The following is a 13,568-nucleotide window of genomic DNA, read 5'->3' on the forward strand; positions in this document are numbered from 1 at the left end:
AGTGTTTCTGAGAGATTTATGAAGCTTCACTGGTTTGGATGCAAATGCATTATAACATACTAGTCGTCAACAATTTCAGCTATCCCTGACTTTTAACAAAAACACAGCACAGCAGTGAACGCACTAAGCAGAAAGAAGGAGGCCCTTCTTCCTTGGCTCAGTGCCACCATCATAAGCCACGTAACAAGGCAGAAAAACATTTTGCTGCCAGAAACACTTGATGCAGGCTCCAGGCCAAGCCTGCGATGGCCGAGGAACAGCAGCAGCGCTGGGACACGGCCGCTTTCCATATGGATAGGTAGGATCGGAGATGCAAGGGCCAAAAAGCCATCTTTCTACGGCGCCCACAAAACTGCGCAGGGGATCCATTACCATGCTCCTATGGCATATTTGTTTCCAAAGCCCCTCGGCTCCACCTGGCTATTCCTGCCTTCCCCAGAGCCTCAGGCCCCGAGAGGACGGGTTGCAAAATTTTTCCCGTACAAACATGCAAGAGGCAGGAAGGGCAAAGTCCTAGAGAGGTGTGTGTGGGATCCCGACGGCTTCCGAGGCCGGCAGGGAGCCTTGCTCTTCCTCGGCTTCGTCCAAAAAAGAGGACACAGCGAGGACACCGTGCCAAACGAAACAACACCCGAGACTCGCCCCCGCCGCCGGTGCCGCCGCCTCTCCGTTTCCGCGGCGCCGCGGGCACTGCGCAGGCCCGGCGCCGCCGCCCGCATGGAGGAGGAGGAGGATGAGGGTGGCGGAGGCCGGGTGGCCACGGCGAGCCCGGCCGCGTCCGCCCGCTTCGTGCGGTGCCTCTACGTGGTGGGATTCCTGGTAAGCGGCGGCCATGGGGCCCGCCCCCGCGGCCTGCGGCGGGCGGCCGCGCCCGGGATCGGGAATCGGCTCCTTTGCAGGCCAAGGCTGCTGGGTTCCGGGGTGCGCCGCTGCGGCGGCTCCTTGGGAGCGCCGGCGCTCGTAGCGCTGGTGGCGTGCAGCTGCTGGGCTGCTTTACCCGTGCAAACAGCCACAGGTCGGATTTTTATCCTGTGAATGCCATGGAATAGCGTTGCCCCCGAAAAACTGAGTCTTGCCTTGGTGCTTGTAACAGAGCTGCTCCCTGTTTCCTTGAAATTCCCGTGGTTCCTGTAAATTTACCAAAAAAAAAAAAAAACTAAAAAATATGTTTCTCTAAAACATAAAAAAAAAGAACAGACTTTTGAAAGAACAGACCTTTAAAAGTTCATATTCTGTAAGGATTCCTGAGCCTCAGGAAAGTGCCGTTTAATTAATTTGAAATTAAAAACGATGATTTGGAAAATGAATACAAAATGAGTACGAGTTTGCACTGTGAAATGTCAGGATAACTGGCTTACCTACTTTTAGGTTGGGCAATAGAAATGACCCAGTTGGTTTGTGTCCTGGAGCAAATATCCCAGAGAAATTTGCTCCTTTTGACTGACTTTTAAACACTGCGGTTCTCCAGCCCTGAAATAGCTTATTGACACTGAGCTGGAGCACACAAAAAATCAACCAAGTGAGTGTCCTTTTAGAGGATGCGATGATGCAAGCTTCCTGTAGCCAGACAAATAAATACAGCCTGTCACTCCACAGAAGGAATTACACGGTGGAATGAGATGTAACTACCCATCAAAGGATAGTAGTTAATGGGTCTTGCTCTACCTGCATGCCTGTGACGGTCCAGTACTGCCAGGCTATGGTCTGAGACTTGTATTTCTTAATGTCTCCATTGATGACCTGGATGAGGTCACTGAACCTTTCTTCAGGTTCACAGATGACACCTAAGATTGTATTACTGAAGATGTTAGAAAGTGGTGTGCTCTGTTTGTTCATGCTAATGTATTTAATGATTCTGACCTTGTAAGCTTCAATTTCAACCATCAAAAAATAATTAGTGACAGACTGTGAGAATTCACTTAGTGACACATTGTTACAGTTAATCAGTCTTTGACGTAGTCTAAGTTTTCAGTTCAAGCAGTCAGTGATGAAAGGTAATCATGCTCCAATAGATCTCCAGGGGATACTGGATGCTGTGCCAGATTGTAGTGGTACTGAAAGAACTACTGGGTCAAAGTGATAAGCTTAACAAAAGGTAATAAAGCAAAAGGAACGAGTAGGAGATCCTTGTACTTCTCAGGATGGGCAGTGTCCTTTAACCTCCTCTTACAAAATGTTTTTCAATAATGCTTTGCCTTTATTTTTTTTTTTCAAGTTTCTGCCTTGTCACATTTCTTAAGCTATACTCAAAAGCAGTCTGTTAGTAGGTTTAGATGTATTGTAGCTTCTTCCCCATTGTAGTTGGGTAAAAGTACCATTTTTCAAAATATACTTTTGTATATTGTTTTGTATACTTTTTGTTCTTTGCACAAATAAAAAGTATGTTTAGGTGATTGAAATAAGACCACTTTGAATTTAAAGCGCTGATACGAAGTACTTTTCTTGTTAAACAGGTAAAGTTTAATATATTTAAAGGAATTTTTAATGTTTAAATAAATATCAGAAGGATTGTATCTAGAGTAGGGGAAGAGAATTGAAGTTTTCATAGGTTTAACTCCTCTGTGAGGCAATCCTTTATCTTTCAGTTTATGTGTCTTGTCATATGAAAATATTTATTTTAACCTCGTGTTGATATGGAGATAATTTACTTTTTTAAAATTTATTTTTCTAATGTTGACTGTTACTAAGCCAGGTTGCTATTGTCTTTGCGAAAGTTACTAAAATTTTTCCTGTCTTCTTTTCAGGATATATTTGGGGTGAGCATGGTGGTTCCTTTAATGAATCTTCATATCAAATCTCTAGGAGCAAGTCATACAGTTGCTGGAATCATAGGTGAGTTGCAGTACTTGATTTATGAAAGAGTAAGATAAGGCCTGGATTTTGCCTTACTGCAAATTGGACATTGGAACACAATTCTTCCCTGCTAATAACACAATAAAAAATAAAGATTATTTCCACATGAAACTATAAGGGCAGCCATACTGTGTTAGACCCAGAGACCTGTCCAAACTCTTGCACTGACAGTAGCCAAAAGCACATGCTTGGGAAAGAGCACAGTTGGAAAGAACAAGGACATCTTGCAGTTGCATTTGTACAGCTACTTTCCAGCATCCAAGAATTCACAGCTTAGCAATTTAGGGAGCCAGAGGTGTTGCTTGTAGTTTTATTGTTATTTACATTTTGCAAATGGTACTTCTGCAGCTGGTTCTCCAAAGCTTTCCAATGTCCATGACTCTTCCCAGTTTGATTAAAATCCTTACAGCTGTCTTGGCAAAATATTTATTCACTTTTAGGAGTGTTTACAAATAAATTCTCAAGATTTGGAATTTTATCTTAAAGTATATAGTGCTAAGGTAAGTTCTGTGGCTTTAAAGAACCTTTTATGGTATTCTTTATGGTTTGGAGTGATACAGTATTTTCTTTATTCCCAGACTTTATGGGAGCTGTTATTCAGTTTTATTAATTTTCTTTCTTATTTAACACTTTGTATGAAATAATTCTGCTTCTGCACTGACTTGACAGTATTATTTTAAACAGCAGCTAGTCAGAAATATGTTTTCATTTCATCAGTCTGCTTTGATTTTTAACATTAGAAAAAAAATAGGTTTCAGGTGTTTTCTTATAAATGAAAGCATCTAGCAGATGTTTCTCTCTATTTCACTTTGCTCCTTCTCTTCTGTCACTAAAGGTTGCTAAACTCCTAGCCTCCAAAATGAGAAAGTAGGATCCTTGTTTTCTTCTGGGCTTCTGTGATGCCTTGTAGTAGACTGAAGCACCAAGTAGAAAGTCCTTTCCAGTAGGGAAAATCTCTCCTGATTCTGAGAAAGCAGTTATAAATGCCAAGATTGATTTTGTTTAATACACCATACAAAGCAACATCATTTTCCCTTACATAGTTTTACAACTTTACAGCACTTCTTTCTTTTTGTTTTGTCATTCCCTGAAACTATTTACTTTATTAAATGCTAAACTCCACCCTTGGTTTGTCCTGCTCCATCTTCCCATTCTTCTAGTAAACTATTCCCATGATTTCCCATTTTTCATAATTTATAATTTTGTGCAGTTTTCATTTTAAAAAGCTTAATTTTTAACACAGGTATTGTGTTTGTTTTAGGATCTCTCTATGGTGTAATGCAGCTATTTTCAAGCACATTTGTGGTGAGTTCTAACACTGCATTCCAGAGCATATTGGTATTTCTATGGATTGTAGGGGGGGAAAGGGTGGGGTTAATAATAGCATTTCTTGACATTTTAAAAATGCATAAAGTGTTCATACAAGCATTTTGGTTGGAGAAACCAATTTTCAATTTGCATGAGAAATGGCAGTTTTGTTTATGGGGAATTGCCAGTTTTTTCAGGCAGAAACAATATAGTTTTTAGACAAAAACTAGAACACAGATTTGGGCTCAGATACATTACTGAGCAGGTCACAGTTACACAGGGTTATCTCCTCTAGAGTTGGTGCTAGTAGAGCAGTTTCCTTCAATGCAGTAGCCTATCCAGAAAGCAGTCTCATGAGTCATCTTTTCATAGCCTGTGGTCTAGTTTGCTTTCCCTGCTTAATGAGCAGTGTCTTGTAATTCACTGTATGGTCTAAATTAATTGTTGCATATTTGCTATTTGTTTGGTTTTGCTTTCTATTATCTATTGATTTTCTTTATCCTAATATTACCCTGGTACTAATTTTCTAGTTTTGAAGAGAACGGATTATGAGAATGTCTCATAAAATAACTGTTTCAGGGTTTGTTATGCATATGGAATAATTTCCTTCTCTAATTTTGTGGCATTTTCTTGGAAGCGTAAGACAATTGTCTGCTTTCTTAAAAACAATTTCCTTTTGTGAATCAAGCCGATTTAAAAGCATGATAAATGCAAGTTTTATGTTTGCCCTCTGTAAACTACTTGAGTCTGTGCTCAGATGACAAACTCTTCATAGCCAAGATCATTGCTTTTAGGATGTTCAACAAGTGTCTTAATACATAGCAGCCTGAGTGATGCAAGCAAATATTTGTGGTTGATTATGGTAAGATTTTCAGAAGGCTTCTACTGGTAATATTTTGTGGTATTTATTGCAGGACTGTCTTTTTTAAAGGGTGATTTTTTTTTATTCAAAAGTTCTGTATACACAACATTAAATGGAATCATAATTTTGGCAGGTAGCCTGCCAGCAGGGCAGAGGTCTCCTTGTGACTTCGAATTTTGAGCACTTTGAATGTTGTGTAATAAGCTTATTAGGCTTTCATTGACAGTCCTTTGATATCTTGTCTCAATTGAATTTAGAAGTACTTATTGATCACTGCACATAGCTTAGTGTTATAAAAAGCTAATCTTTCTTTCCTGCTTTGTGAAAGGGCTGCTGGAGTGATATAGTAGGAAGACGGTATTCCCTGCTTGCTTGTATTCTTCTCAGTGCACTGGGTTACTTCCTTCTTGGAAATTCCACCACAGTGTTCCTGTTTGCTATTTCTAGAGTCCCTGTAGGTGAGTAAACACTTGGCATTTTGCAGTTTAAATTCCCTGTAGTCTCAGGTTGAGAATTACTACGAGAAAAATGGTATATGGATAGCCTCATAGCATCATCACCCAGTAGCACCAACTGAACCTTAGTATTGGAAAAGTCTCTACAAATAAAGAATTCTCTTTTTCTTTTCCCTGAAAATAATTTGAAATGTTGAGGCCTAACCCACCAGGCATCTAAACCCCACAAAGCTGCTTACTCCAGCACTGAAGAATTTGTGATTAATGGAATTTTAAAAATATTAATCATACAAATTTGGACCATTGTTACATGAGATAGATTCTGTCCTTTTTTTGGACCAAGAGATACATGTTTATTGATTTGTTTATATTTTGTTGCAGGTATTTTCAAACACACCCTTTCCATCTCTAAAGCCCTGCTGTCTGACCTGGTTTCAGAGAAGGATCGCCCTTTAGTAATGGGGCGCTTCAATGCAGCCTCCAGTGTGGGCTTCATTCTGGGACCTGTTGTTGGTGGCTACCTTGCAGAGTTCAAAGGTGGCTTTTACCAAACGTCCTTCATCTGTGCCTCTATCTTCCTTCTGAATGGTGGTATGTCACATTTTGCATCTTGGGTCCCTTCATTCCTCATTTTGTCCTTTTAAGCCATCTGTAATACCTTGAATTCACAGTGTATTTATCATCTATGGCATAATCATTTTCTATGCCAATACTACTGTTTGAGTTTGAACTTGTGTGGATGAGTGGGAATTTTGAAACTGTTATCCTCCAGGTGCTTCTCCTTTGTTCTGCCTGTCTCCTTTACACTCAGACACAAATGGGAGTTTTTTATGTGCCCAAAGATGAAGACTAGAAATCAGAATTAGATTTGTTTATATCATGTGAGTGTGGCATTTCAGTGCTTTCCTTTCTTGCTTTCATTACATTTCAAATTGAACCAATACTATGAATAACACTAGACTTAATATTTGCATTTTTTTTAAAGACAAGTATTGCTGAAGTATTTTTTTAATTGCTACAATCAAACTAATGTCTTCCGTGTAAAGTTGATGCAATTGAATGAAATCAACTAATTTCTTCATCTATATATAGGTCTTGTCTGGTTGTTACCCTGGAGTGAAGAAAACACTAGCAATAGGGACCATTACCAAGACAAAGAAACAAACAGTTTCTCAGCAAAATCAAATCATGACCATCATTTGAAATCAGCAACTAGTAGAGCTGTGACAAACAGTAGTTTTTTCCAGTCTCCATGGATCCAAGTTGCATCAGTGCTGAAGAAAATTAAAGGAATTGCGTGCTCTAATTTGTGGGATGTATTTTTAGTGCGGTTCCTGATGTCTGTTGCTATACTGCTGTACTATAGTAATTTTACTCTGGCCTTGGAGGAGAGATTTGGGGTGAAACGCTTGTTTGCTGGATACCTAATGAGCTATAGCAGTGCGCTTGGAGTCCTGGCTGGTTGTCTGCTCGGACCAATAACAAGACTCTATCGGCACAACACTTACAGACTTCTGTTGCACTCCAGCACTGTTACTTGCATGTTGATTCTCCTGTATGTGTCAGCACCAAGCGTATGGATGGTCATTTTGTCCTCCACGTTCTTGGCCTTCTCCACTACTATAGGCCGTACCTGTATCATTGATCTGGAACTGACTGTTGGTGGGAACGAGGCCAGCGGGACACTCCTAGGTGTTGGACAGTCGGTGACATCAGTGGGACGTATTATTGCCCCACTCCTTTCTGGAATTGCTCAGGAGTTCAGTCCTTGTGGCCCTCCAAGTCTAGCCGTGGGACTAGCATTAGTTGCTATTGTGATAATGAATGTAAACAAACAAAAATACCATAGTCATGGAAGTGTGAAGTTAAAAAATCAGTAGTCACAATTTTGGATTGCACAGATGTATCTTCACCTGCCAGGCTTGTAAAGTAATTACATGATTTTTAAAGAAAGCACATTATGTTCCCATGGAAGCAAGTCTTTATATGTATTTCTGCTGCAGGGATATTAAGTCTAGACAGATGTTATTCTAACAGGTACCAGCAGGACATTTCTAAGAGGGGCAGATGTTGCTATATTGTGCTGACTGTGATTTTTTAAATGGATTTTTAACCTTTTTGGAGGGGAAAAAAGAATGTCGGGAAACACACAAATCCTGCTTGTAGCTCATTTTTAAAACAGTGTTTAGATTGAAAGATTGTTTAAAAATGGTGAATCAAACATGAATTTTTGTTATTTAATCAGAAGGAGAATTTGCAGTATGTTTGGCCTTAATTTCTTATTTTGTGGTCTGTTTCCTTTTGTCTGTTGTGACAGTAGCTTATATAACAGAATATTTGCTTATGTGATTTTTGTGTAGCATATTTTGTCCAGAAAACTTTCTGCGGACCATGGTTAGGCACTTCGGGGTAATCATACAACCCCTGCTGACTCCTGGTCTTTCCCAAGTAATAGAATTGGGTATATGCTAACTTCATGTACTAGAAGACCTAATCTTAGAATAATACAAGGCCATTCAGACTGAAACTGAGGCTGAATTTAAGTTTTATTGAAATTTGAACTGGTGGCTTCTGTTTAGTTATAACTTCTACTGAGGAACTTTGTCATAATTTCTTTATATATATTTCCTGTGCAATTTTTCTACCTTCATTTTAAGAACAAATTTCCTTCTTAATTCTCTCAAATGACTAAAGGTGTGAGCATCTAGCAGTAGTTCATGGATCTGGATTAATGCATCCTGTCTCATCTAAGGCATAAGTGACATTTCAGTTACAAGAGAAAACGGTTTTGTTGGTATTTTAGTCCTCATTTTTGTGCATGGCTTAACTTAAGAGAGGTTACTCTCAGAGCTGTACAGAGTTGTAGCACTCCTGTGCTATTTACTGTTCAAGCTCATTACTTGCCAGTCACCATTGTTTGTATTTCATATGAAACATGGAAAAATGTATTTTGCTCAGATAATGTTCTCTATGATCTTCATTATATTACTTGATGAAAGTACAAAGTCAACTATGTAAGTGTTTGGTTGGGGTGTTTTTATGCAATTGAGTTATCTCCTTGAATACATCAGTGCAAACATTCTTCCTGCTTCAGGTCAATCATGGATAGTGCTTGTATTTTTTATTTTCATTTTCTTTACCTTTTTCCACTGCCTATTAGCATTCAAATATTTTCTGCAACCCTAGTGATTCCAGTGGCCGCACCATAGGAATTCATATATGGAACTCTGAATTTTTTTAATTCTATTTATTGATATAATCAGTGTCTTATTCCTACTGTGATTTCATATACATATACTCATTTCATATTACATATACTCAGAGTTCTTTATTATAGTAATATGGGTTTCATTTCTCCCTAGGAACTTTAGGCATTTTCATGTCTCTTATCTTCTCTTGCCTTTCTATGTAGGTGCCCAAAACATTATTGCTCTATATTTCCTATTTTGTTTCTTTCCATCTTTTAATTTTCTTTTTTTTTTCTTTACCTAAAACCTCCCTTCTGTAAGTAAGAGCATTCTGTTTTGCATCTCTAGCAAGGGGTTAAGGAAAAGAGTTGAAAAAATCCTTCAAAAATTAATATATATGGATATATATGGATGATTTAGTAATTTTTCCAATACTTGTTGATTATATGACATAACATTTACCATTCTAAATTGCTGCACTGATTTAATTTGACTTCTGTGTACACCTATCCTAATACATATCCTACTGAATATAGGTTATAGAAGCCTCACAGTTGAGAAGTCTGTGGAAGCCTGTGGTCTTGGGGACTCATTGCAACACATTTTACAAAAGTTTTTTACTTGTAGGCCAAAATTATTCCTGAAGTGCCAAAGAAACATTCCTTTTCTGTACAGGTAAAGAAGAATTGCACTGCTTTTTTTTTGTTTTTTTTTTTTTTTCTTTAAGGACTAAAAATAAAATGAAGTGACATTCCATATGTATCATTATGTCACTGTGGTTTTTTTTTCCCATCTTCCTCTGCTGAAGTTACAGCACAAAATAGAAGTGTTCAAGTCAATGTGAAGTGTGGATGCTTTATTTTTTTTCCTCAAGCTGTGGTTAAAATCATTTAAATCTGTCTACATCTCTCATAAAGGGCACAGGAGCCAAGGATTCAACCAATAAGTGGTTTGGCAGTGAATGAAAAATAAGAAATAAAATAAAATGGAGAACTCTGCAATTTTGAGATGAAATCCTTAAAGCTACTGTTCATTGTGCCTGGAGAACATATTTGCACCCCCTGTGTTGCCTCTAAGTTGCCATAACCATGCAAATTCAGAAAGCGAAGATTTCAATGACATTCCTGCAGACAGAGAGATGTGATTCCCCGTTTTAAGTTGAGGAAGGAGCAGTTGCAGCTAATTTTGGCTCCAGTCTAGTGGGCAAACTACTGAATTACTCAGCTGTCTCTTGAATCCAGTTGTAGTATCTTCTGTAGAAGACTCTTAACAAACCTGATCTGAATATGGACTAAAGGAAAACAGTTTCTGCCAGCAAACCACTGCAAATTAAGATTTTTCTCTTGCTTGCTGTTACTTTATTTTGGGTCAGTTTTCTTAGGCCTGTAGGAAGAGTTGGGTTTTGGTTTGGTTTCTTGGGTTTTTTTGGTATTTGCCCTTCCCTTTGGTAAGTTAAGTGACTTTCGACAATTTTGATTAGCTCATGTTGAAGAGGCTTGTGTATACATACTGATTTTGTTGCTTTTAAATGATGAAGCAAAGATAAGATTTTTTTTTTTCTCTGTTGGGGTAGGCTGTGTGCTTTTGAGATCCTTAAAAGTGATCCTTTATAAACATACCAGTTTGGGGGTGGTTTGACCCTGGCTGGACCCCAGGTGCCCACCAAAGCCACTCCCCTCTGGAACTGGACAGGGTAGAGGAGAGAAAATATAACAAAAGACTCCTGAGTTAAGGTCAGGGATTACTGATTACTGATACTCACTGATTACTGTCATGAGAAAATTAGACTCAACTTGGGAAGACAATTGAATTTATTACCAATCAAAATCAGAGCAGAATAATGAGAAGCAAAATAAATCATAAAAACACCTTCCTGCCACTCCTCCCTCTTTCCCGGGCTCTACCCCCTCCCCTGCTGCAGCACAGGGGGACGAGGAGTGAGATGGTCTGTTCATCGCATGTTGTTTCTGGTGCTTCTCAGAGAGAAGAGTCCTTCCCCTGCTCCAGCATGACGTCCCTCCCACAGGAGATAGTCCTCCACAGACTTCTACAATGTGAGTCCTTCCCACAGGCTACAGTTCTTCACTAACCACTCCAGCACGGGTCCCTTTACCACAGAGTGCAGTCCTTCAGGAACAGACTGCTCCAGTGCGAGTTCCCCATGGAGTCACAAATACTGCCAGCAAACCTGCTCCTATCTGGGCTCCTCTCTCTATGGGTCCACAGGTCCTGCCAGAAGCCTGCTCCTGTGTGGGCTTCCCAAGACGTCACAGCCTCTTTTGGGCATCCACCTGTTGTGACAGGAGGGTCCTTCCTAGGCTGCATGTGGTATCTGCCCCCTGTGGTCCTCCATGAGCTGCAGGGGCACAGCTACCTTACCATGGTCTTCAGTACAGGCTGCAGGGGAACCTCTGCTCCAGAGCCTGGAACACTTCTTCCCCTCCTGCGCTGACCTTGGTGTCTGCAGGGTTGTTTCTGTCACTACTCTCTTCTCTGGCCGCAACTGCTTCTACAAAATAACTTCTTTTTTTCTTTTTTAATATGTTATTAGACACTCATTGTCTTGGCCTTGGCCAGTGGTGGCTCTGCCTTGGAGCCAGCTGGCATTGGCTCAATCAGACAAAGGGAAAGCTTTTGGCTGCTTCTCAGAGAAGCCACCACTATATCACCCCTGCTACCAAAACCTTGCCATGCAAACCCAATACACCACTTCTGCAAACTTCCATTTCTTGTAATTTTCTTTCTTCTGAATTTACTCATTGCAGCACCATCACAGAGGTCAGTACCGTTGTCATCTTCTGAGAACAAGTTGTTAGCAGATAATGCAGCAACAAAATAGGAGTAGTGCTGTTTATGACCTAGCTTGCTCATTACTTCAGGTTCTGTGTAGTGCCATTACATTCTTGCTGCTGGGAACCTCTGTGGGTGCTGCCAGTGCCAATCTGGTTAGGGGTGTTGCAGGATACTCTTGGGCAAATGATGCTTTATAACCTGGTACTTTGGCATTTGACAGCCCAAGACTTGCCTGTGCTGTTACTGCTACAATCTTGAAGAGCTGATCATGAATCTTGTAAGAGTGTACTGGAGCCTGAACTTCAAGAATCGAATGATTGTGAATGGAGGTCAGACTGCTCTTAGAAATGAAAGAATATACAGCTTATTTTAAAGAGAAGTCTTGAAAAACTTCTGGTTTAATTTACAAAGAGAAATTAATTCTAATGTTTAATTATTTTAAATCTCAGCACCAAGGAACTATTTTTTGAGATGTGCTACACAGTAAGAACCAGTCTTCCATTCTCTCAAATATCTAATAAATAGGAGGTCTTAAGAGAGGAAAAATGAAGTAAGTTGAAGTATTTAAAATTTCTTTTCCTTTTTGGAAAAAGGCAAGATTTTGTGGCAAAAAATTACTTTTTGAAACAAAACCTGTGGCAATTAGGGTTCCATATTTTTGCACATTAACAAGGATATTTTTATTGGACCAGACCTCTTGTGGTACAAAAAGCATTCCAGCATCCAATTTCAAAGTCTTTCATCTTTTCTTCAGGGGCTGGGGGATGTTGACAGAACTTGGACAATTTTGGAAATGGCAACCAGCTAAAGCATTTCTTGGAGCATCAGCTGCTGTCTGGAATTGGTGGACTTGGCAGTTCTTGAAAAAATTGGTGCAGGGTGCAGTGTGTTTGCTTCCAGAGAGCCCAAGATACCCTTCATAACAGCAGACATGTTATTTTGGCAAAAATGTTAACTTTGTTTTTCCATGTGATTTCTGTGTGGCTTTAGTACAGAAGGATATTCTCTAATTTTTAAATTGTTATGCAGCAAGGTTTTCTTTTGTTGAACTGGTTTTCAGTGGAATTTGCATTATACTTTAGAACAAAGTAGGAGAGCCCTTAAAATTTTAGCTCTTTTGGCAAATTATTCTTTGTTTTTTTTTCAAGTATCTGCCCAAAAAGGTAACTGGGTGTCTATCTCCTCTAGGCCTTGTTATACCTACTTTCTTATCCTATTTTAATTTATAGGCCTTTCAGGAGCTGAAGGGGAAATCCTGAAAACCCTAATTCAGAGTGGAACTGTGTTTTCCCGCTGTCCCTAAAACTGGACTTTCTTCATTAAAAATGCATTAAAATATCTATACTGCAGAGTGTACTGGGGAGTCCATCTGGAAACAAAATATTTGTGTGTGGCTTTGGCAAGTTTCCCAGTCGCTGCTGAATATCCAGTTTCCTTGAAAAAGCAAATGTTATCCTCAGTCAATACATGACTTTCCCCATCAGATGGTGCTCGAGGACAGATTTACCGGGCTGCTCCTTCTACAGCAGACAAACTGATACAATATGAAGGATGTCTCCTCTGCAGGCTCAAAAAAAAAGTGCTCACGGGTTTTTCCTTTGCAGGAAAGAAAAAAAAAAAAAAAGGCAAAGGTAAACCTCTGACCCAAACCAGAGTAAGAGTGGAATGATAAGGGCTAAGTGGAACAATGCCTGTGCCACCTGCTGCTGTCATTGCTACTGAAAAGGAGAGTACCCAGAAATCAGTTCCCAGAGATGGCAAGGGTCTGATTCAGCAGTATTGGAAAAGAGCCTGAAAAGGGTGGGAAGAGCAGAAGTGAGGAAGGCAGAGGGTACTCACAAAGACACAGAGTCCCAGGAGATTTGCAATTCTACTTCACAGTGTGACCATGCTGGAGATGTGCCTTGATGCTTGTATTCTGTGGATTTCAAGTGCTTTGGAAAGGTACAAACATGCTACCATGTTTTGAAGCACTAAGAGCTTAAGACCGTATTTCATAAAAATGACCTTCAGTTTGATGTGCTTGTACTATGGGGCACCACTTCAAGCACAAATAATGTGAGCGTGCCCTGCATTAATGGGCAACCAGCATAGCAGTAAGGTTCCTGA

At 39.8% G+C, this 13,568-nt stretch overlaps 1 protein-coding gene across 1 annotated transcript; it reads left to right on the top strand.

Annotated features, from left to right (window-relative positions):
* The first annotated feature begins 123 nt into the window (after positions 1-123).
* MFSD9 (major facilitator superfamily domain containing 9) lies at positions 124-8,496 on the top strand. Its single transcript, XM_068180338.1, is given in 8 exon segments — positions 124-543; positions 546-623; positions 625-819; positions 2,745-2,832; positions 4,115-4,158; positions 5,352-5,481; positions 5,860-6,069; positions 6,571-8,496. Coding segments are annotated over 8 exon segments (1,695 nt in total). The 5' UTR covers positions 124-381; the 3' UTR covers positions 7,359-8,496.
* Positions 8,497-13,568: the final 5,072 nt, after the last annotated feature.

This window comes from Anomalospiza imberbis, chromosome 2, assembly GCF_031753505.1.
Source record: "Anomalospiza imberbis isolate Cuckoo-Finch-1a 21T00152 chromosome 2, ASM3175350v1, whole genome shotgun sequence".
Classification (NCBI taxonomy): domain Eukaryota; kingdom Metazoa; phylum Chordata; class Aves; order Passeriformes; family Viduidae; genus Anomalospiza; species Anomalospiza imberbis.